At 41.6% G+C, this 18,228-nt stretch overlaps 1 protein-coding gene across 1 annotated transcript in view; it reads right to left on the reverse strand.

The window, feature by feature from the left end:
- Nucleotides 1-2,034: 2,034 nt before the first annotated feature.
- ACTR3B (actin related protein 3B) overlaps nucleotides 2,035-18,228 on the reverse strand; it is a 33,624-nt gene continuing 17,430 nt past the window's right edge. Inside the window, exons 9-11 of the mRNA XM_065398919.1 lie at nucleotides 3,597-3,722; nucleotides 2,903-2,986; nucleotides 2,035-2,299 (exon numbers count right to left, since the gene is read on the reverse strand). Of these exons, the coding sequence (XP_065254991.1) occupies nucleotides 2,204-2,299; nucleotides 2,903-2,986; nucleotides 3,597-3,722 (306 nt within the window). The 3' untranslated portion in view covers nucleotides 2,035-2,203. The remainder of the gene's footprint in view (nucleotides 2,300-2,902; nucleotides 2,987-3,596; nucleotides 3,723-18,228) is intronic.

The raw sequence follows: 18,228 nt of genomic DNA on the forward strand, positions 1-18,228 counted from the left end.
CGTATTTGGCAGGAGCAGTGTTTCTGAGTTTGCATCGTGACTGTTCTTGGTCTAATTTCTGTGGTTAGGAACCTTCCGTCTTCAGGATGGTGAACTAATTGTTTCTTTTCATAAGCACTAAGTTCACACACACACACAAAATAAAGAATAAACTTGCTCAAGTGGCCAGATATATTTCCTAATTATTTTACCCTTCAGTTTGAGTACCATGTAGCTTTGTCTCAATACCAACTGGAGTTGGTCATTGCCCTTGGGTATGAGGTTCCAAAATAACTAGCATTTTGTGGGATTTTACATCCTGTTGAAAGGCAAAAATATCCAGTTTAATCCAGGCTGACCTCTTATAACGCATCTGTATTCATTTAAAAATGACTTGTAAAAAACATCACACAGCTGATGTCTAGCATTAATTAATGGTCTCTCTACTTTAACTGTCAACACTGGTTTTGTTCTATGAAATCCTACGTTTTATGTTTAGGCTCACTAATCTGTCCCATCACCTTCGTATTGCAGCACCTAACTAAGAGTCCACTTCTATCCTCACCTTCCACCTCGGTAGAGACCAGCTGAAGAGACTTTACTAATAACCATTAGAATTCACATGCGGGAGCTGGAAGCAGGGCATTCTCAATGGAGGGCCTCTGACTTCAGGATTAATTTCCTCTGATTTTTTGACAGTTCAAATTCATTGACATTCAAGCCCTGGTTCCCAGGCTTTCCATTTACTCGGGCTTTTGCTTAAGGAGGTGACCTGAACTGGGTGGAATGGGAGTTTTTTGCCAAGTTCTTTGAGACCCTAGGTCGATACATTCAAACAGATATAGAATGACGATAAAGTAAGTGATTTAAATACTTATGTACCTACATCTACAGTTTGCAATAGGTGCATCATATACATTGATAAACATATGGAAAGCTGTCCTGGGAATTAAAAATATATCTTTGGCAAACATAAAACAGAGGTAAAGGAATTTATAAATCAAACTACAACAGTATTTGTAAAGACATTAACAGCTTTTATTTCACCGGTGCAAGGTAGCATTTCATACACCACTCACCAACACCAAAACAAAATTTAATTGTCTATTAAATAGCTTCAGAAAATTCAAACATAACAAAAAGTAATATATAGGTTGTAATAAATCTCAAACAATCCAGTAAACTGCTTAAAGTTCATGTCACTCAAACAAAATACCATTTTCTAGCACACATGTGGCAAAAAAAAAAAAAAAAAAAAAAATATCTTTTTTTTGTTTTGCCAACAAGACGCACCAGTACAAATCTCGCAATTGGAAACTTGTAATATCACTCCATGCCACTGATAGCTGTTTGTGCTTCGAACTCGGCATTTCACCCTCCCAACATCATCAACTTGAAAATAATGTGAAACATACATTTGTATTCCAAGTTTAGAACATTTATGTACAAAGAAAGGCCCCAATCCCGCAATGTAATCTGTGCAGGTGGACACTTATACCCATGCAGAGTCCCACTGAAGTCAATGGGACTCCACACAGGCGCAGCGATCCATCCATTGAGGTTGGATTGCAGGATCACGGCCTAAGTGGGAAAGGCTTAAATCCTTTTTCCTTTCCAGAGGCAGTAAGACAATGCTGTAATCTTTTAGACTGACTCAAATAGTGTTTTGCACATTCTCCTAAACAGAGACTTGTCTATTACCTAGAAGCTCACATTTAGGAAGGAAGAGAGGGATAGGCTTTAAAGGTAGTTGGCACATAAATGGCTTTCACTGAAATGGTTTTGGGCCGTATGTAGTGCACTATGAGATCCAAACGCTCCAAGGCCTGGTCTACACTAACCCCCAAATTCGAACTAAGGTACGCAACTTCAGCTACGTGAATAACGTAGCTGAAGTCGACATACCTTAGTTCGAACTTACCGCGGTCCACACGTGGCAGGCAGGCTCCCCGTCGACTCTGCGGTACTCCTCTCGCCGAGCTGGAGTACTGCAGTCGACGGCGAGCGCTTCCGGGATCGATTTATCGCGTCCAGACCAGACGCGATAAATCGAACCCGGAACTTCGATTGCCAGCCGTCGAACTACCGCGGTAGTGTAGACCTGGCCCAAGAGATGAACATCCACTTCTTGCTTCAGTATTTACAGTAACTGCTGCCTTCTTCCATTTCCGAAGAGTTTCTTCACCAGCAAGATATCTGACCCATGACTTCCATTAGACAAGTGCTATGACATGACTCCAAAGACAGGATTATGACGACAAATACTAGGGCCATATTCTTCATAGTCCTTCTTGGTGTGACATACTTGGAAAAACTCTGTCTAAGGAAAAACAAAAATAAATCAAGAACATAAAACTGCAGAAACCTGTCAATAAATCTGTACACCAGTAAAGGATCATCTATATAACTATTTTTTCTGGACTACAGTGCTGGGACATGGTGCTATCCCCTTAAGAGCAGAGCAAGCTAGGAACTCTTTGGGGAATCAAATGAAAGTTAATGAGTGGAAATCTGTCTGGGGGAGGGTCTAGTGAAGTCAGTGTAAATTGTGCCCAATTTTCTTGTATTTGTTTCTCTTATGATTAATAAGCTAGGATTGGGCCTTGAATCCCAAGAGTCTTTGCAATTCTTAAGCACTGATTTTTGGAATTCGGGTGATCCCATGTTATAGATGTCAAATACAGGATAGTTCAAAAGTGGGTCAAATTCTGAAGTCCTTAATCAGATAAAACTCATCAGTTCAATGGGGGGTTTTCCCAATTAAAAACTGGGTAAAGATTCCAGGATTTGTTAAGTTTCAGTATAGCATGTACCATTTCACCAAAATGAAAGCATATTAAACTGGGTATGCATATCAAACATGTCCAATGGCAGAAAGATTGCACAGAAAGGACAATTCAGAAAGATTTTCATGAAGACATACTGTTGAAGCAAGCATGGAACCTCCAAACCAAACTGCATAGCGCTGCATATGGTGTGTTATCACTTGAACTTCAACCGGTTTGGGCTAGAAAGTAAAATGGTTCAAATTTAGTCAATCATATAATTTTATTTTGCTGGCAAGTGTCTCTTCTCTGAATGAGAGAGGCACACATCTTTACCCAGGGCTGGAAGCTCCCGTGTTCCTCCACCCACACTGCAGAGCACACAATCCACACCTTCCTTCAGGAAAGCAGGTCTCAGTGCCTCCTCAGGACTTGTTAATGAAGTTCCATGCCCTGAGTTATACCATACACGGAAGGGCATTGCAATGGACACACCCTTCCCCACTAGAGATTAAGTTCTATTATCACTCTGCACCTAGTTTCCATTGTCATTGAGAGAAAGGGCCCTTGATGCTGCTTGCTAACCTACGTCTCCTATAAAGCAATACAACAGATTGCCACTGCACCACCAGGTGTATGGTTAACCACCTGTTTTAATGGTACATACAACGTAATTTTATTAATATGGTGCAGACGCAGCTGAACTCTACATCTGGTTACCCTCATATGTCCCATGCTCCCTGGGTTCTTATGCAAAAATGAAATCTATTAATTAACGCAATAGTTGCTTTAAAGCATTCACATTCATTTCCACTCACTCATGTAACCGATATATTTGAAATTCTTGTTCACCTTTATCCGACCACCACTGAGTTCTTCGCTAAGTTTCAATCTTGCATCCACTATTCTTTTCAAGTCTCTCTGTAGTCGACGTCCAAAATCCCTGAACATTGTGGATCCTCCTGAAAGAACCACATTCTACAAGACAAAGACAAGAAACTCTTCCTTTACATGCAAAAGTCAATTTCCCAACAAGAACTGTTCTGAAGCTGTCAAAATATACAAAATACCCCACCCCCTCATTCGCACAGCAGGCCCGCAACTCTGTCTTACTTGGAGGCAAGTTAGTTTTCTTGAACTGGTTTCTTTACATTTCACTTTATGCTTGACAAAAAAATGTTAAAATACCAGCTTTGAGCTACATTTCAGGGTTTTAAGACAAGTATGTGATTAAAAAGAGAAAAACAGACATTAAAATGGCATGTTGGTGCTCCATGTACCTGCTTACTGGTAGCCACTTCTTCTTAATGTGTTTTTAAACTTTTATTACCCTCTTGAAAAGCAATATAGCTGCATAAATAAAAGCACATGTATTCTATACTGCATCATCAGCGAAGTTACTGGAGATAATCCAGATAAGGAGTTTTATTCTTGGTGTCAAATAAAGCTTTAGGTTTATCATAATATGTTTTGGGAAATCATAACAACAATGACAAGTTACATATTTCATTAACCAATTGACCTTTTCAGACCCAGCCCTCCAAATATAGTTACTGTTGAGTTTTGTGCCACTTCATGATTTCAAAGGTACCTGGTCAACAAACTCTATAACAGAGAGAGGTACAATATCCCAGACTTCTCTTTTCTTTAAGTGTCTTATTTCAGAGGGTGCCCACCTATACCTGATTGTCTTGTACTGCCCTAGGTTTTCAGGGCCCTATTGAAAGCCCACTAGTCTGGTCCTGTGCATTCCAATGGATTGTGTTAAGACACTAAATACAGGACATTTAAAAATCACATGTACATTCACTTACTGTCCTGCAACTCTGAGAATTAATGAAATTGTTTCAGTGCTTTGGAAGATGACAAACAGGAGCCTGGAAACTTAAATCCTGTGTATCTAACACAGCCCAGGCAGTGGCACAGCAAGCACCTCTACAAGGTGTCTAATCCCTGACTGAAGACATGCTCCATAAGGGTCAGAAAGAAACTCAGTCTGTGTCCGTTCACTCTGCTGCAACTGCAAACCAAGGTGCCAATTAGTACTTACTGCAATCATTTTTGTGGTGCAGACCACATATACTAGGAGCTTTACTAAATGTGATCAGGCACTCATTTCACGCAGACCAAGCTTCTATCAGATGGTAAAAGTTTTCTGACACCACAGACCTAGACTAGAATTCAGCCACTGAACCAGAAGTGAAAGATTCCCTGTAGCAATCCTTTGAACTATCCAGTCCCCATGTAGATTTTTTTTTAAATAAAGAAAGTCCTGGAGTCCATGACATCTGTAATAAACATTCATCTTGCAGGATGCAGAATTAACTGCTTGGGGTTATTTTAATAATGGATAGAAGAAAACCTTGTTTTCCCTTGTAAAATAAAAGAACAGCTTGCTTCTCTGTTTATGATGATAATCTGGGCATTTGTCATAAAGTCCTGTTGACAGAAAAAGTGTGACTTGGGGGTTCATTCAGATTACATTTAATAACATACGCAAAAAAAGAATGCTATGGAGAAGAGGTCCTTGCAAAAATATATATATACATTAATAAAGAGTTTAAAAAAATAAAAAATAAAAAAAAGCTTGAATCTGCCATCAAAACCAGAGCAGCTGCAGCAAATACCAAAATGAAGTGCAGAAAAATTAAGCAAGGTCTTCTCTCTGTCCAGATGAGTTACTAGCTGCAGATGGAATATGCAAAAGGAAAACAGAGGTGGTTTAAAAAAAAAAAAAAAAAAAAAAAAGGGACCACTCGAACTTATTTGATGAAATGGCAGTTAAGAAGATGCCATCAAAATCTATTGCTTGGAAGATAGCCTAGAGAGGGACAGTGATAATTCTGTTCAGGATTTAAGCAAGTTCAACTGTAGATTTCTTGGATGAAGTGAGAGCGATATTGCTAGAACTAAAAAAAAAAAAAAAAAAAAAAAGAGGAGGAGATTTGTAAGAGTCTTATAGAGCGCATGATTTAAAATGGTCTTCCTAGAAAGGAAGTGTGCAATTAACTACAAACCTAATATCCTCCCACTGCTACTGTTGCTATTACAGCAAACTTTTTAAGGTGGCAAATTACACATTGTTCAGAAGGTACTTCCAACTTGGATCTACTATAACAGAACACAGAAAATATTTCTAAATGACTGTAAACGCTGTTGTACATGAAGAACATCAGAGGCATTAAAACATGTTGGGAAAATAGTGAATCATCTCAACTGATATCTGGACAAGCCAGATCAAATTTGTTGCAGATCTTAAGTATTTCTTTAATGGCGCATTTGCTATACCAAATTTTTTTATTAAACATTAGATCACACTTGCTAATAGATTATTAGTTAACCTCTCAGAGTTCTTCTGTTAAATGTGTGGCTGCCAGTGCTGGGCCAAACCTAAGACCGCCTTGGCAGAAGACAGCTGTGTTCACATCTAGGCTTCAACACATTGCCTGAACTCAGGAGATCTGTTTTCTCCCAGGAGAACAAAAGCCAAAACGTTTTTGTGCACAAGGCAAAAGGAATCTGCATACATTTTTGTCACTCAGCCAAAGCATCAGAACCATCTAGAAATCGAGGGCAAAGCAAATTGCCAACACCCTCCTCCTAAAAAAAATTTAAACATTAAAAAAACCCAAAACCCTATTGTCTTGGACATTTTACCAGGTAGAACTCAGCATTACATTCCAAACACTACTAGAGCAAAAGACTTCTGTGAAGCATGTTAAAAAAGATTGGTCATACTAAAAACCTCAGCATTTCACCACAGTGACATGCCCTGGAATTCTTCAGCCTTCTAGAGGAAGCCTGTCAGGGAAGGTGAAGTCTAAACAGCTGTTCTCATCCAGGCAGTTCTTTTCATCAAGACTTTTAAAATATTGTGCTTGAACATGGAGAATCTGTAGACTCAGAAGAAACCTAAGCAGACCACAGGACCCACTGCAGACACTGTCATGATATCCCTCAGGAGCCAGACAGATCCAGTTAAAAGATCTTATTTTTCAAAAAGATAGCCCTAAACAAAAAGTGGGTTTTAAAACGTGCTTTTCCTTAACGGACAAATAACATATATATGCAAGACTAGCTACACGGGATGGACTGAACAATACAGTGAGCCCCACGTGAGTCCACATTTCAGGGACAACTAGGAAAATTAACTCCACCCCTCCAAGTAGAGAACACATTACCCTCTAAAGCAGTGGGTTTCAATATTTTTCATTTGTGGACCCCTACAAAATTTTGAATTGAGGTACGGACCCCTTTGGAAATCTTAGACATAGTCTGCCCACACTGAGAGGTCCAAGGACCACAAGTTGAAAACCACTGCTCTCAAGTGACTGGCAGGAAGAAAAGACTTCCCCTTACACTTGCTTTCCTTGCTTTTAATATTAAGCCAACGCCCCCTGGGATACTGAAGTCTGAGAGATGGTACAGATGAGACATCTCCCAGCCCTTGCTGTATTAGGCTGAACAGGTTTCATTGCCTTTCATATTTACCAGAGTTTCAACTTCTCACTTTCAAAAGCTTGTCAAATGGGCAGGGCCGGCTCCAGGCACCAGCCCACCAAGCTGGTGCTTGGGGCGGCACCTGGAGGGGGGCGGCGCAGTGCTCCGGCCCGAGAACGGGGCCGCGACCAGGCTCGCCGCCGGGGAGAGCAGAGCCGCAGCGGGCTCGCCGCCCTCCCCCCAGCGCTGCCTCTGGCCGCCGCGGAGAGTGGAGCCCCAGCCGGGCTCGCCGCCCTCCTCCCGGCGCAGCCTCTGGCCGCCGGGGAGAGCGGAGCCCCGGCGGGGCTCGCCGCCCTCCCCCCGGCGCTCTGGCCCCCGGGGCTCCGCTCTCCCCGGCGGGGCTCGCCGCCCTCCCCTGCGGTGGGGCGGGGGCGGCTTTTTTGCCTGGGGCGGCAAAAAAGCCAGAGCCGGCCCTGCAAATGTGTCTCTCCTTCCTATTGATTACCTGAAATAAAACTGGCTTAACATGCCACAGAAATTTGATGCAAGCACTAATAAGACTTATTGCTGGGCAACAACGGAAAATCAGTTGAAGCCACATGTGACTTCAGCAAGTCAATTAATTTCTTTGTCTCAGTTCTCCGTTAAAAGGAACAATACTTACCAGCCTCTCAGACACATTATGGGGTTTAATATTTGTAAAGCAGTTTTAAGATAAAGGGCTATACAAATAGCAAATATGATTGGGATAATTACACACACAAGTATTACACTGAGACAAAAGATTAGACAGTACCTTGCTGTAGGGAACATGGGCCAGACTTGAGTTTGGGCTTGGATAACTTTATTTGGTCAAATGCTAAATGGAGTTTATATTATAGAATGCTAAAGCAGCTCTGATTTTAGGTGAAAGGACACTGGAGTAGGCCATGCACTCATCCTGGGCTTGGCCTCCTCTGAGTCCCTTTTGCTATGTCATGTTTACTGTCACAAGGAAAGAGTGGAAGTGTGTGAAAGGATAATTGACAATTAACCTTTAATTATATTTAGCGAAGTGAGAATGTGCCTTATTCCATTAGTTAGAAGTCTCTTGCCAGCTCCTCATACCAGCCTGATTTTATTGACTTACAATGAAGACATCAGCTGCTGGTCAGCAACAGATTTTTCAAGAAAATGTCCACCTCGATTGGAATCTTCTACTATGACCTCAGATCAAGAAACCAAATGATTGGTCCATGATGAGCTATAGCCAACACACTGGAATCTCTAAGTGGAAAAGGATGGTCCCTGAGGCAGAGCAAAGGGACACTGAACCCTATACAAGACTAACCATGCAGAAGGAAAGCAGGGATTCTCTCACATCAACACCTGAACCTGTATCCTGCTATCTTCCCTGGACCAGCCATCCAGAGAAGAAGTGAAAGACTGACCATCAGCTAAGCCAAGCCTTAAGTCTACAACTAACAGAGAGAAGAAACCGACCACCTCCCCATGCATATGAAACAAGCTCAAGTTATTTACAACACCAGAACTAGTTCTTAGCTAAGACCAATCACATGAATTCCAGATTCTATGACCTGGTGTACACTTAAAAATTAGATTGACCTAGTTACTTAGCTCAGGGGTGTGAAAAATTTCATGTCCTGGGCACCGTAGTTAGATTGACCTAACCCCGGTGTCCATGCGGCTAGGTTGATGGAACAATTCTTCTGTCAACCTAGCTACCATCTCTCAGGGGGTGGATTAACTACACAGACCAAAAAGCCCCTTCCGTCATCGTGGGAAGCATCTACGCTACAGCTGCGCTGCTGTAGCGCTTCTGCTTTTAGCAGACTCTTAGCCCGATTTAATAGATTAAAAGAAAGGCATTCTTCCTTAATTCCCTGGGAAGCACTGAAGTAATTCTTATGTTAACTTTATAAACTGATTTAATAATCTTTGTATTGGTGAGCTGGATAAATTGAACTACTGATCTATTGATTGAATTTCAACTGTAACCTTAATTTGATCATTGCATTGTGTTATATTTCATTAGTTTGGGGAAGTCAGGAGTAAATTAGATAGTGATTTTTTTAGCTTCATATTTGTTTGCTTATTCTTTTAATTAATCTATGAAAGCAACTAGACTGGTTCCTCTCCCAAATCTTCAATGTAGGAAAATAACCTATTTAGAGGTAAAGGTAAATAAATTGAGTCACAACTGGAGCCATATTTTAATTATTTGATTAAAATCCTATTACAACTACACTGCATGTCAGGAAGATGCCTTGTAATCAACAATGTATTTCTGAACTAAACTTGACTTTTAGACATGAATAAGCAGGACTTAAAATTCCCTTAAAAGTACATTTTCAGTACATACTTAACATTTGGGTGCAATTTCCAGCTCGGGTAGACATACCCGCACGAATACACTAAAAACAGCACTGTAGCAGCACCTGCGGGCTGCCCCGAGTATGCACCTGGGGTTTCAGATGGGATTGCACTCGGGGCAGCCAGCCTGCCCTACTGCCTGTGCAGTCACAGCTTCACTGCTATCTTTAGCCTGCTAGCTCAGATATGCCTACCCCAACTGGAAATGACACCTCCATCTCCACATCATACCTTAAGAGGGTCACCTCAGCTGTTCTTCTGAATGATTGAGAGGGGCACAGTATGTCAAGCCTGTAACCAGACTACGTCATTAGTAAGTCTCCAATCAGACTGTAAATAAATTAAAACATTACCACAGAATCAATTTAACAATTTGTTAGCAAATTCCAAGATCATACAGCTTAATTCAGCTCATCCCAAATAACAATAATGTAAAGTTTAACCTACTTTTTACACTACATTTTGTACAAGCAGACAATCATTTGTTTTGAGTATAGTCCCCACTCACTTATAATTTGTAACAGCAAAGGTTTAGGTGATGTAACTGATTCATGTACTAGTTCTTCATAACAATGAATAGGGGTCAAATTCCAGTTGTAACAAGCTAAAATGGGCATTGCTCAATCCTAGTCCCCATTTGTCAGAACTGTAAAACCACCACAGAGTTTGGCATAAGCAGAAGCCTTGAAAGGACCCAGACTGTGTGGGTAAGTCAAGTCTAACATACTTTATGCAGCATCTGAACACACTGTACTTGGAGCATGTGTCCATCACCACCATTTTTAGTCATCCATGTGCAGTATGTAGTCATACACTTCACAGCCCGCTAAGGGAATGCACATCACTTCTCACTGGATGAGAAAAAGCGGAGGTTGGAGCTATGGGGAGATCTTTTCTCCTCAGCACAGGGAGATAGCAGCAGCCATCTTTAATCTCTCCCAACAGCTGGGCTGAATGCCATAGAGTAAAGAAGTGACATGGGCTCTCTTAAGAGCTGCCACTGAAGAGGAAGAGAAGGGTTCCTCCTTAATGCTCCTACAGTGGCTGCACTATGGCAACAGTACTGATGGGATGGCGCGCCCCACGCTGAGTAACAGGAAGAAAGATAGAAATAAGTTGCTTAACTTCTGTAGTCAAAACTCAGTGCCAAGAGATGCCTAATGGCATCACCACCAGCACTGGTCCCTCCTGCCAGCCTCCCTGCTCTGCACTCCCATTAAACTGCCAACTGTGGATTTTCTATTTGCTGAAGCACAGATTAGCGAGATTCTCGATAACATTTCCAAAGCTTCACATAGTTTCGGAAGAACCAAAAATGCCGAAAAGAAAACTGAGGACAGTTGAGCTGGGAACTGCTGCAGAATAAATCCTCATTTGTAATTCACAAATCACCATATTTGGTTATTGGACCTGAAAACATGCACAGTATGACGGTCAGACAGTGCCACCTACCTATCATTCAGTGCATTTTTTTTAAGCAACCTTCAGAAAGGGTTTAAAATGACATGATATGTTGGAAGACTTCCGAGGAAAATTTTCACCACCACCCATAATTGTTCTTAACCCTCCACATTCCAACAGATATGCACAAGTAGAACTCCTATGTGCCACATACTGTGGAGAGTATCTTACAGCTTGGGGGAGAGACATGACTCATGCTCAGAAGCAGAATGTGCTACCAGAAACTCAGTTAGCTGTCAGGATGGTTCAGCTGGGAGCTAGAGCTCAAGTCTCATAACAGAACACAGATTCACACCTAACGCTGACCCCATAGTGCAGCAGCAGGGAGATACTGCACCCTGAAACTATTTTTCAAGTGAGACCTTAAACAGTGAGCAGAGATCACTGTTGCCCATTTGTGATCAAAAGCAACCTACATGCTACTGTAATAATCTTTGTACAAAATATCCCCTGTGAGGTATCATTTGAAAACTAATAACTTGCTGGTCAATAAAATCATGCTGAAATGTACATAGCAACATTATATGTAAAGTTATTACTTCCCCCCTGTATGATGATGTTCGCACATGTTCGGACCCACACAGCCCTGACTAGGCATTTGTTAAATGGGTTTATCCTAAACAAAGGAATGTACGTTTACCTCAATTTATATGTAAGTAGTAAACAGAGTCCTGGAGACAGCAAGAGGGAGAAATGGCAAGAGAAAATGCACATCTGTATTTCAGAAAGAGCATGGAGCCACCTTCATCACCAGACTCCATGTCACCTTCATTACTGTTTGAATGAACTTTGCTTTGAGGGGTAATCCTCAGAAGAGTGCACTTCAAAGGGTGACCGGACCATAAAAGTGAGGGGCAAAAACACCCCAAAGCATCTCTCCCTCTTTCACCTAAGATGACAAAGGAACCGGCCTTTTGATCCTGGGGGAGATCCTGGCCTGAGAATTTGGTTATCCCTGTTACTGGGAACTTATGGTAAGGATTTTTTTTTTTTTACCTTGAACCAAGTCTAGCTTGTTAAGTTTTAGCTACTAGAAAACATTTTAACTTTATTTTTCTGTAACCATTTCTGACTTTAATGATACGTGAATTCACTTAAAATCTCTTTCTTTGTAGATAAATAATCTTGTTTTATTTTTAATCTAAATGAATCCAGTGTTGTGTTTAAACTGAACTGTTTGGTAACTCCAGTTAAAGCAGAAAACTGTTGAATATTGATCTTTTACAGGGGTAATGAACCTCTAATACCTGAACTGCTTAGGAGAGGGATGGACAGTGCAGACCATGTTTTGGGGGGAAATTCAGCATTGGGGGCATGTTGGGGGTCACCCAGCAAGTAGTTAGCTTCCAGCAGCCTTGCTTGAGTGTGGCTGGCATATTGCTGACAGGCTGCTGGGATCAGACTTGCTGTACTAGGGCAGTGGCTATAGACAGACATTCATATTGATAGGCTGTTTGTGAGCAGCGCAGGTTGGGAGCTACAACAGCAAAGCATTGTGAGGCACCCAAGGTTGCAGGGCAGGCAGTGACACACCACCTGGATTGCACCCTGGAATGTGACACCATCTCAGTTGCATGTCCAAGTGGAAGTTAAAGACAGAATGAGAGTTCAAAAAAAAGCTGATATTCTCAGAATTCTGGCCCATGAGCACCATTCCTCCCATAAAAACCCTGAGACTGTCAATGACTATATGTGAACTATGTCAAACTTGTGAGTAATGCTCTCCAGTCAACTTCACAACCATTGTCCAGCCAAAATTTAATCCATTATTTTAAAAAGACTTATGATGCTATGGCTATTAGAACTACTACATAAACCCAGATCTGTCCTGTCACGGATTGAAGTGTCACGAGAGGAGGTTTTGGAATTAATTGATAAACTTAACATTAACAAGTCACCGGGACCAGATGGCATTCACCCAAGAGTTCTGAAAGAACTCAAATGTGAAGTTGCGGAACTGTTAACTAAGGTTTGTAACCTGTCCTTTAAATCGGCTTCTGTACCCAAAGACTGGAAGTTAGCTAATGTAACACCAATATTTAAAAAGGGCTCTAGAGGTGATCCTGGCAATTACAGACCGGTAAGTCTAACGTCTGTACCGGGCAAATTAGTCGAAACAATAGTTAAGAATAAAATTGTCCGACACATAGAAAAACAAACTGTTGAGCAATAGTCAACATGGTTTCTGTAAAGGGAAATCGTGTCTTGCTAATCTATTAGAATCCTTTGAAGGGGTCAACAAACATGTGGACACGGGGGATCCAGTGGACATAGTGTACTTAGATTTCCAGAAAGCCTTTGACAAGATCCCTCACCAAAGGCTCTTATGTAAATTAAGCTGCCATGGGATAAAAGGGAAGGTCCTTTCATGGATTGAGAACTGGTTAAAAGACAGGGAACAAAGGGTAGGAATTAATGGTAAATTCTCAGAATGGAGAGGGGTAACTAGTGGTGTTCCCCAAGGGTCAGTCCTCGGACCGATCCTATTCAACTTATTCATAAATGATCTGGAGAAAGGGGTAAACAGTGAGGTGGCAAAGTTTGCAGATGATACTAAACTGCTCAAGATAGTTAAGTCCAAATCAGACTGTGAAGAACTTCAAAAAGATCTCACAAAACTAAGTGATTGGGCAACAAAATGGCAAATGAAATTTAATGTGGATAAATGTAAAGTAATGCACATTGGAAAAAATAACCCCAACTATACATACAATATGATGGGGGCTAATTTAGCTACAACATGTCAGGAAAAAGATCTTGGAGTCATCGTGGATAGTTCTCTGAAAATGTCCGCGCAGTGTGCAGAGGCGGTCAAAAAAGCAAACAGGATGTTAGGAATCATTAAAAAGGGGATAGAGAATAAGACTGAGAATATATTATTGCCCTTATATAAATCGATGGTACGCCCTCATCTCGAATACTGTGTACAGATGTGGTCTCATCTCAAAAAAGATATACTGGCACTAGAAAAGGTTCAGAAAAGGGCAACTAATATGATTAAGGGTTTGGAACGGGTCCCATATGAGGAGAGATTAAAGAGGCTAGGACTCTTCAGCTTGGAAAAGAGGAGACTAAGGGGGATATGATAGAGGTATATAAAATTGTGAGTGATGTGGAGAAAGTGGATAAGGAAAAGTTATTTACTTATTCCCATAATACAAGAACTAGGGGTCATCAAATGAAATTAATAGGCAGCAGGTTTAAAACAAATAAAAGGAAGTTCTTCTTCACGCAGCGCACAGTCAATTTGTGGAACTCCTTACCTGAGGAGGTTGTGAAGGCTAGGACTATAACAGAGTTTAAAAGAGAACTGGATAAATTCATGGTGGTTAAGTCCATTAATGGCTACTAGCCAGGACGGGTAAGGAATGGTGTCCCTAGCCTCTGTCTGTCAGAGGGTAGAGATGGATGGCAGGAGAGAGATCACTTGATCATTGCCTGTTAGGTTCACTCCCTCTGGGGCACCTGGCATTGGCCACTGTCGGCAGACAGGATACTGGGCTAGATGGACCTTTGGTCTGACCCGGTACGGCCTTTCTTATGTTCTTATCTAAATTAATCATATTAAAACACATTTATTCAAGATCTTTTGCAGTCATCTCTGAATACAGGTGGTACTAACTCCCTCACATAACCTGAACATTTTTTTTCCCCAACGCTTCACCCCTCCCCGCTTCCACACATTTGCTCTCAGAAGATGAGAGAACGGGAGGGAATAAAGAAATGAGTGATGGGGATGCCAGCTGCACTACTCTTAGAGCCCCTCCTGCCGACCAAGACGGGCACAGATCTTAGGAGCTGGCAATCAATCCGAGCCTCCTGGTCAGATGAGATTACAGCAGCCACCAAAAAAACTAGAAGGTACTACTGAGAAATTTTAATTGAGCAAAAATGAGGCAGATCAGATAGGTAAGAACAACGGCATGCCGTGAATTTTCTGTAGCTACCTGTCACCAACAGAAATGTTCTTTTACAAAGATCGAGAAGTTTTACAAGAATTATATAAGACCATTGAGCACATCTGTAAAATTACTGTAACTATATCCAGAATTGCACTGTGGGCCTTGGATGTTTGACTACTGCTCCCTTCACAACACTCAGGGCATGTCTACACTTACCTCCAGAGCGATCGATCCAGCGGGGGTCGATTTATCGCATCTAGTGAAGATGTGATAAATCAACCGGCGAGTGCTCTCCCATCAACTCCGGTACTCCACCGGAGCGAGAAGCATATGCGCAGTTGACGGAGAAGCGTCAGCAGTCGACCTACTGCAGTGAAGACACTATTTTCGCAGCTGAAGTTGCGTAACTTAGACCGACTTAGCTCGCCCCTCCTGTCCCCAGTGTAGTCCAGGCCTCAGATTTCATCGTATTATGGAATCATTGGTGTGCAAGAGACATGGTGAGCTTTAGTTTCAAGACTTCCTATAACACTTTCAGATAAATAAAATGGTAATCTCGGGACAAAAACACTGAAGATCATCCAGTACTAACATCTGCTACAGTCATGTTATTACCTGTAGAGACAACAGGGAGCCAGACAGCTATAGAAAGTGGAGGTGGGTTTTCAGCTCGGATGTAGACTGGGTGTGTATTATTCCCTATAATACTGAAGATAAGTACACTTACTATTTACCTAGTGACTCAGACAAACTTACGTGCCTCTGCCAAACCCAAGTAAAATTCTTTTCCATCCTATTGCTCTCTCCCTCTTTAGCCACTTTTACCAACAGCAACTTTGACTTCAAAATAATTAACATAAGGGACAGAAAAAAGGATAGATTGGGGGAAAACAGGGGAATGGAAAGGGTAAAAATCATCATAGGTGCTCAACAGGGCAAAAATTACAAGAGTGAAGCAACAAGTCTGGAACCCATCCTTAAGTAGAACTAGGGAAGCTGGACCCTTTGGGGAGATCTGAACTTAACTTTTACTTGGAGGCTCCCACTGGTGGGTGGACTTGTCCCCCTTTGCCCTGACTGAGCCCAGGTGGAAGACGCGCCTCTTATCAGTCATTCACGGGATTTCTACCTTCTGAAAGTTCAGCACAATGAGAAAGGGCAGCACAGCAGGGAAGCCCTAAGAGCTCTCAGCCAGAATGGAAAATCTGTACGTGAGTGAAAACCGGTGAGAGGGAAGAGGAACAGAATGGAAGAGAGAGAGAGACAGAGAACAACAGAAGAGTGTGATCTACTAACAGTGTCCATAGGGGACATCCTAAGGGAATCTATAGTACTGTGTTTAGCTTTTAAGTTACTGCTGCTGTCATAACTATAAAGGGAAGGGTAACAGCTCTCCTGTGTACAATACTATAAAATCCCTCCTGGCCAGAGACTCCAAAATCCTTTTACCTGTAAAGGGTTAAGAAGCTCGGGTAACCTGGCTGACACCTGACCCAAAGGACCAATAAGGGGACAAGATACTTTCAAATCTTGGGGGGGGGAAGGCTTTTGTTTGTGCTCTTTGTTTAGGGGGTTGTTCGCTCTTGGGACTGAGAGGGACCAGACATCAATCCAGGTTCTCCACATCTTTCTAAACAAGTCTCTCCTATTTCAAACTTGTAAGTAAATAGCCAGGCAAGGCGTCTTAGTTTTACTTTGTTTTCTCAACTTGTAAATGTACCTTTTACTTGAGTGTTTATCTTTGTTTGCTGTACTTTGAACCTAAGACTAGAGGGGATTCCTCTGAGCTTTTTAAGTTTGATTACCCTGTAAAGTTATTTTCCATACTGATTTTACAGAGATGATTTTTACCTTTTTCTTTAATTAAAAGCCTTCTTTTTAAGAACCTGATTGATTTTTCCTTGTTTTAGATCCAAGGGGTTTGGATCTGTATTCACCAGGAGTTGGTGGGAGAAAGGAGGGGGATGGTCAATTTCTCCTTATCTTAAGATCCAAGGGGTTTGGATCTGTATTCACCAGGGAATTGGTGAAAGGTTTCTCAAGGCTTCCCAGGGAAGGGAATTAGTCTTTGGGAATGGTGGCAGCGGACCAGATCTAAGCTGGTAATTAAGCTTAGCAGTTTTCATGCAGGTCCCCACAGTTGTACCCTAAAGTTCAAAGTGGGGATACAGCCTTGACAGCTGCATTCTAGAAATACTTAAGATATACAGACAGGGATCAGAGTGGAAGAAAGCCTATTACTTAGTCACCAAGTAAAAATCTCCACTAGCCACTATGATTTCTGGACTGGTAGTTCACCTCAAACATCTCCTTTCAGTTTCCTTCTGTTTTCCTTCCCCCTATTCCAAGTACAGAAATAAAATCATAAAAATAGGCCTCTGTATTATGTCTTCTCTCTGCTTCCAGTCCCTAGTGACCTGCCCATCTTCTTCCATCTAAGGAAAGAGCAGCACTTCCCATCAATTATTTTGGAACTATTAACTCCATGTAAAGAGAGACAAAGGAATCAATGCTTCCCAGAAGTAAAGTCAAGATGGAGTAACAGGAGTTTAAAAAAAAAAAAAAAAAAAAAAAAACCACCACACTGGCAGTACTATGTATAAAAAGTAATAAAGTGAACAAGGAGAAAAGGCAAATAAATATCTCACTTGGTGACCTAGCCAAGGAAAGGTTATTTGCCAGGCTGACTTTGATGCTAAAAAGGGGAGCCAGCTTTAGCTTTTATAAACTAGCAAAGTGGCAACCCTGGTTAGTGCATGCAGCCATGCCATCTCATTGTGATCCTGACAGACCTCAGATTAATTCAGCATGGAACTAATCAATATTTGACAGGGAGACCACCCTCTCCCCAAAAAAGAAACACCTACATGCGGAGGAGAGTGGTGCTAGCAATTCAGGAGGTGGCACTAATCAATTCCCTAGCACTGGGTGCAGGGAATGCCCTTTTGGAGTTGTGGTCTCTTAGAAAAAAAGAAGTAGGGACAGACTAAATACCTGTGGGCACTGAAGCTCTCATTAGATTTTTTACAAGACTAGAAAAAAATTAATCTTGGGGTCCTTATCAAAATGCCAGTCATCCCAACTGTGTCAACTTTATACAGTATTTTTTACTTCCTGTCCTGAACTGTTGTGCAGACTTGCTGTGCAGGGTTCATTAGGTCTCTATTTACAGAAGGCACTATAGAAATAAGATATTTTTAGCAAGCAAAGAAAAAGGAAGAGAGCATTAAAAATGGAGACTTCAAATAAAAAACACACACTCAAGTCTGGAAAGACCAGACTGAGCTGTAAAGTGAATAAGCCACTCA

The sequence above is a fragment of the Emys orbicularis genome, chromosome 2 (genome assembly GCF_028017835.1).
Source record: "Emys orbicularis isolate rEmyOrb1 chromosome 2, rEmyOrb1.hap1, whole genome shotgun sequence".
In the NCBI taxonomy this organism is placed as follows: Eukaryota; Metazoa; Chordata; order Testudines; family Emydidae; genus Emys; species Emys orbicularis.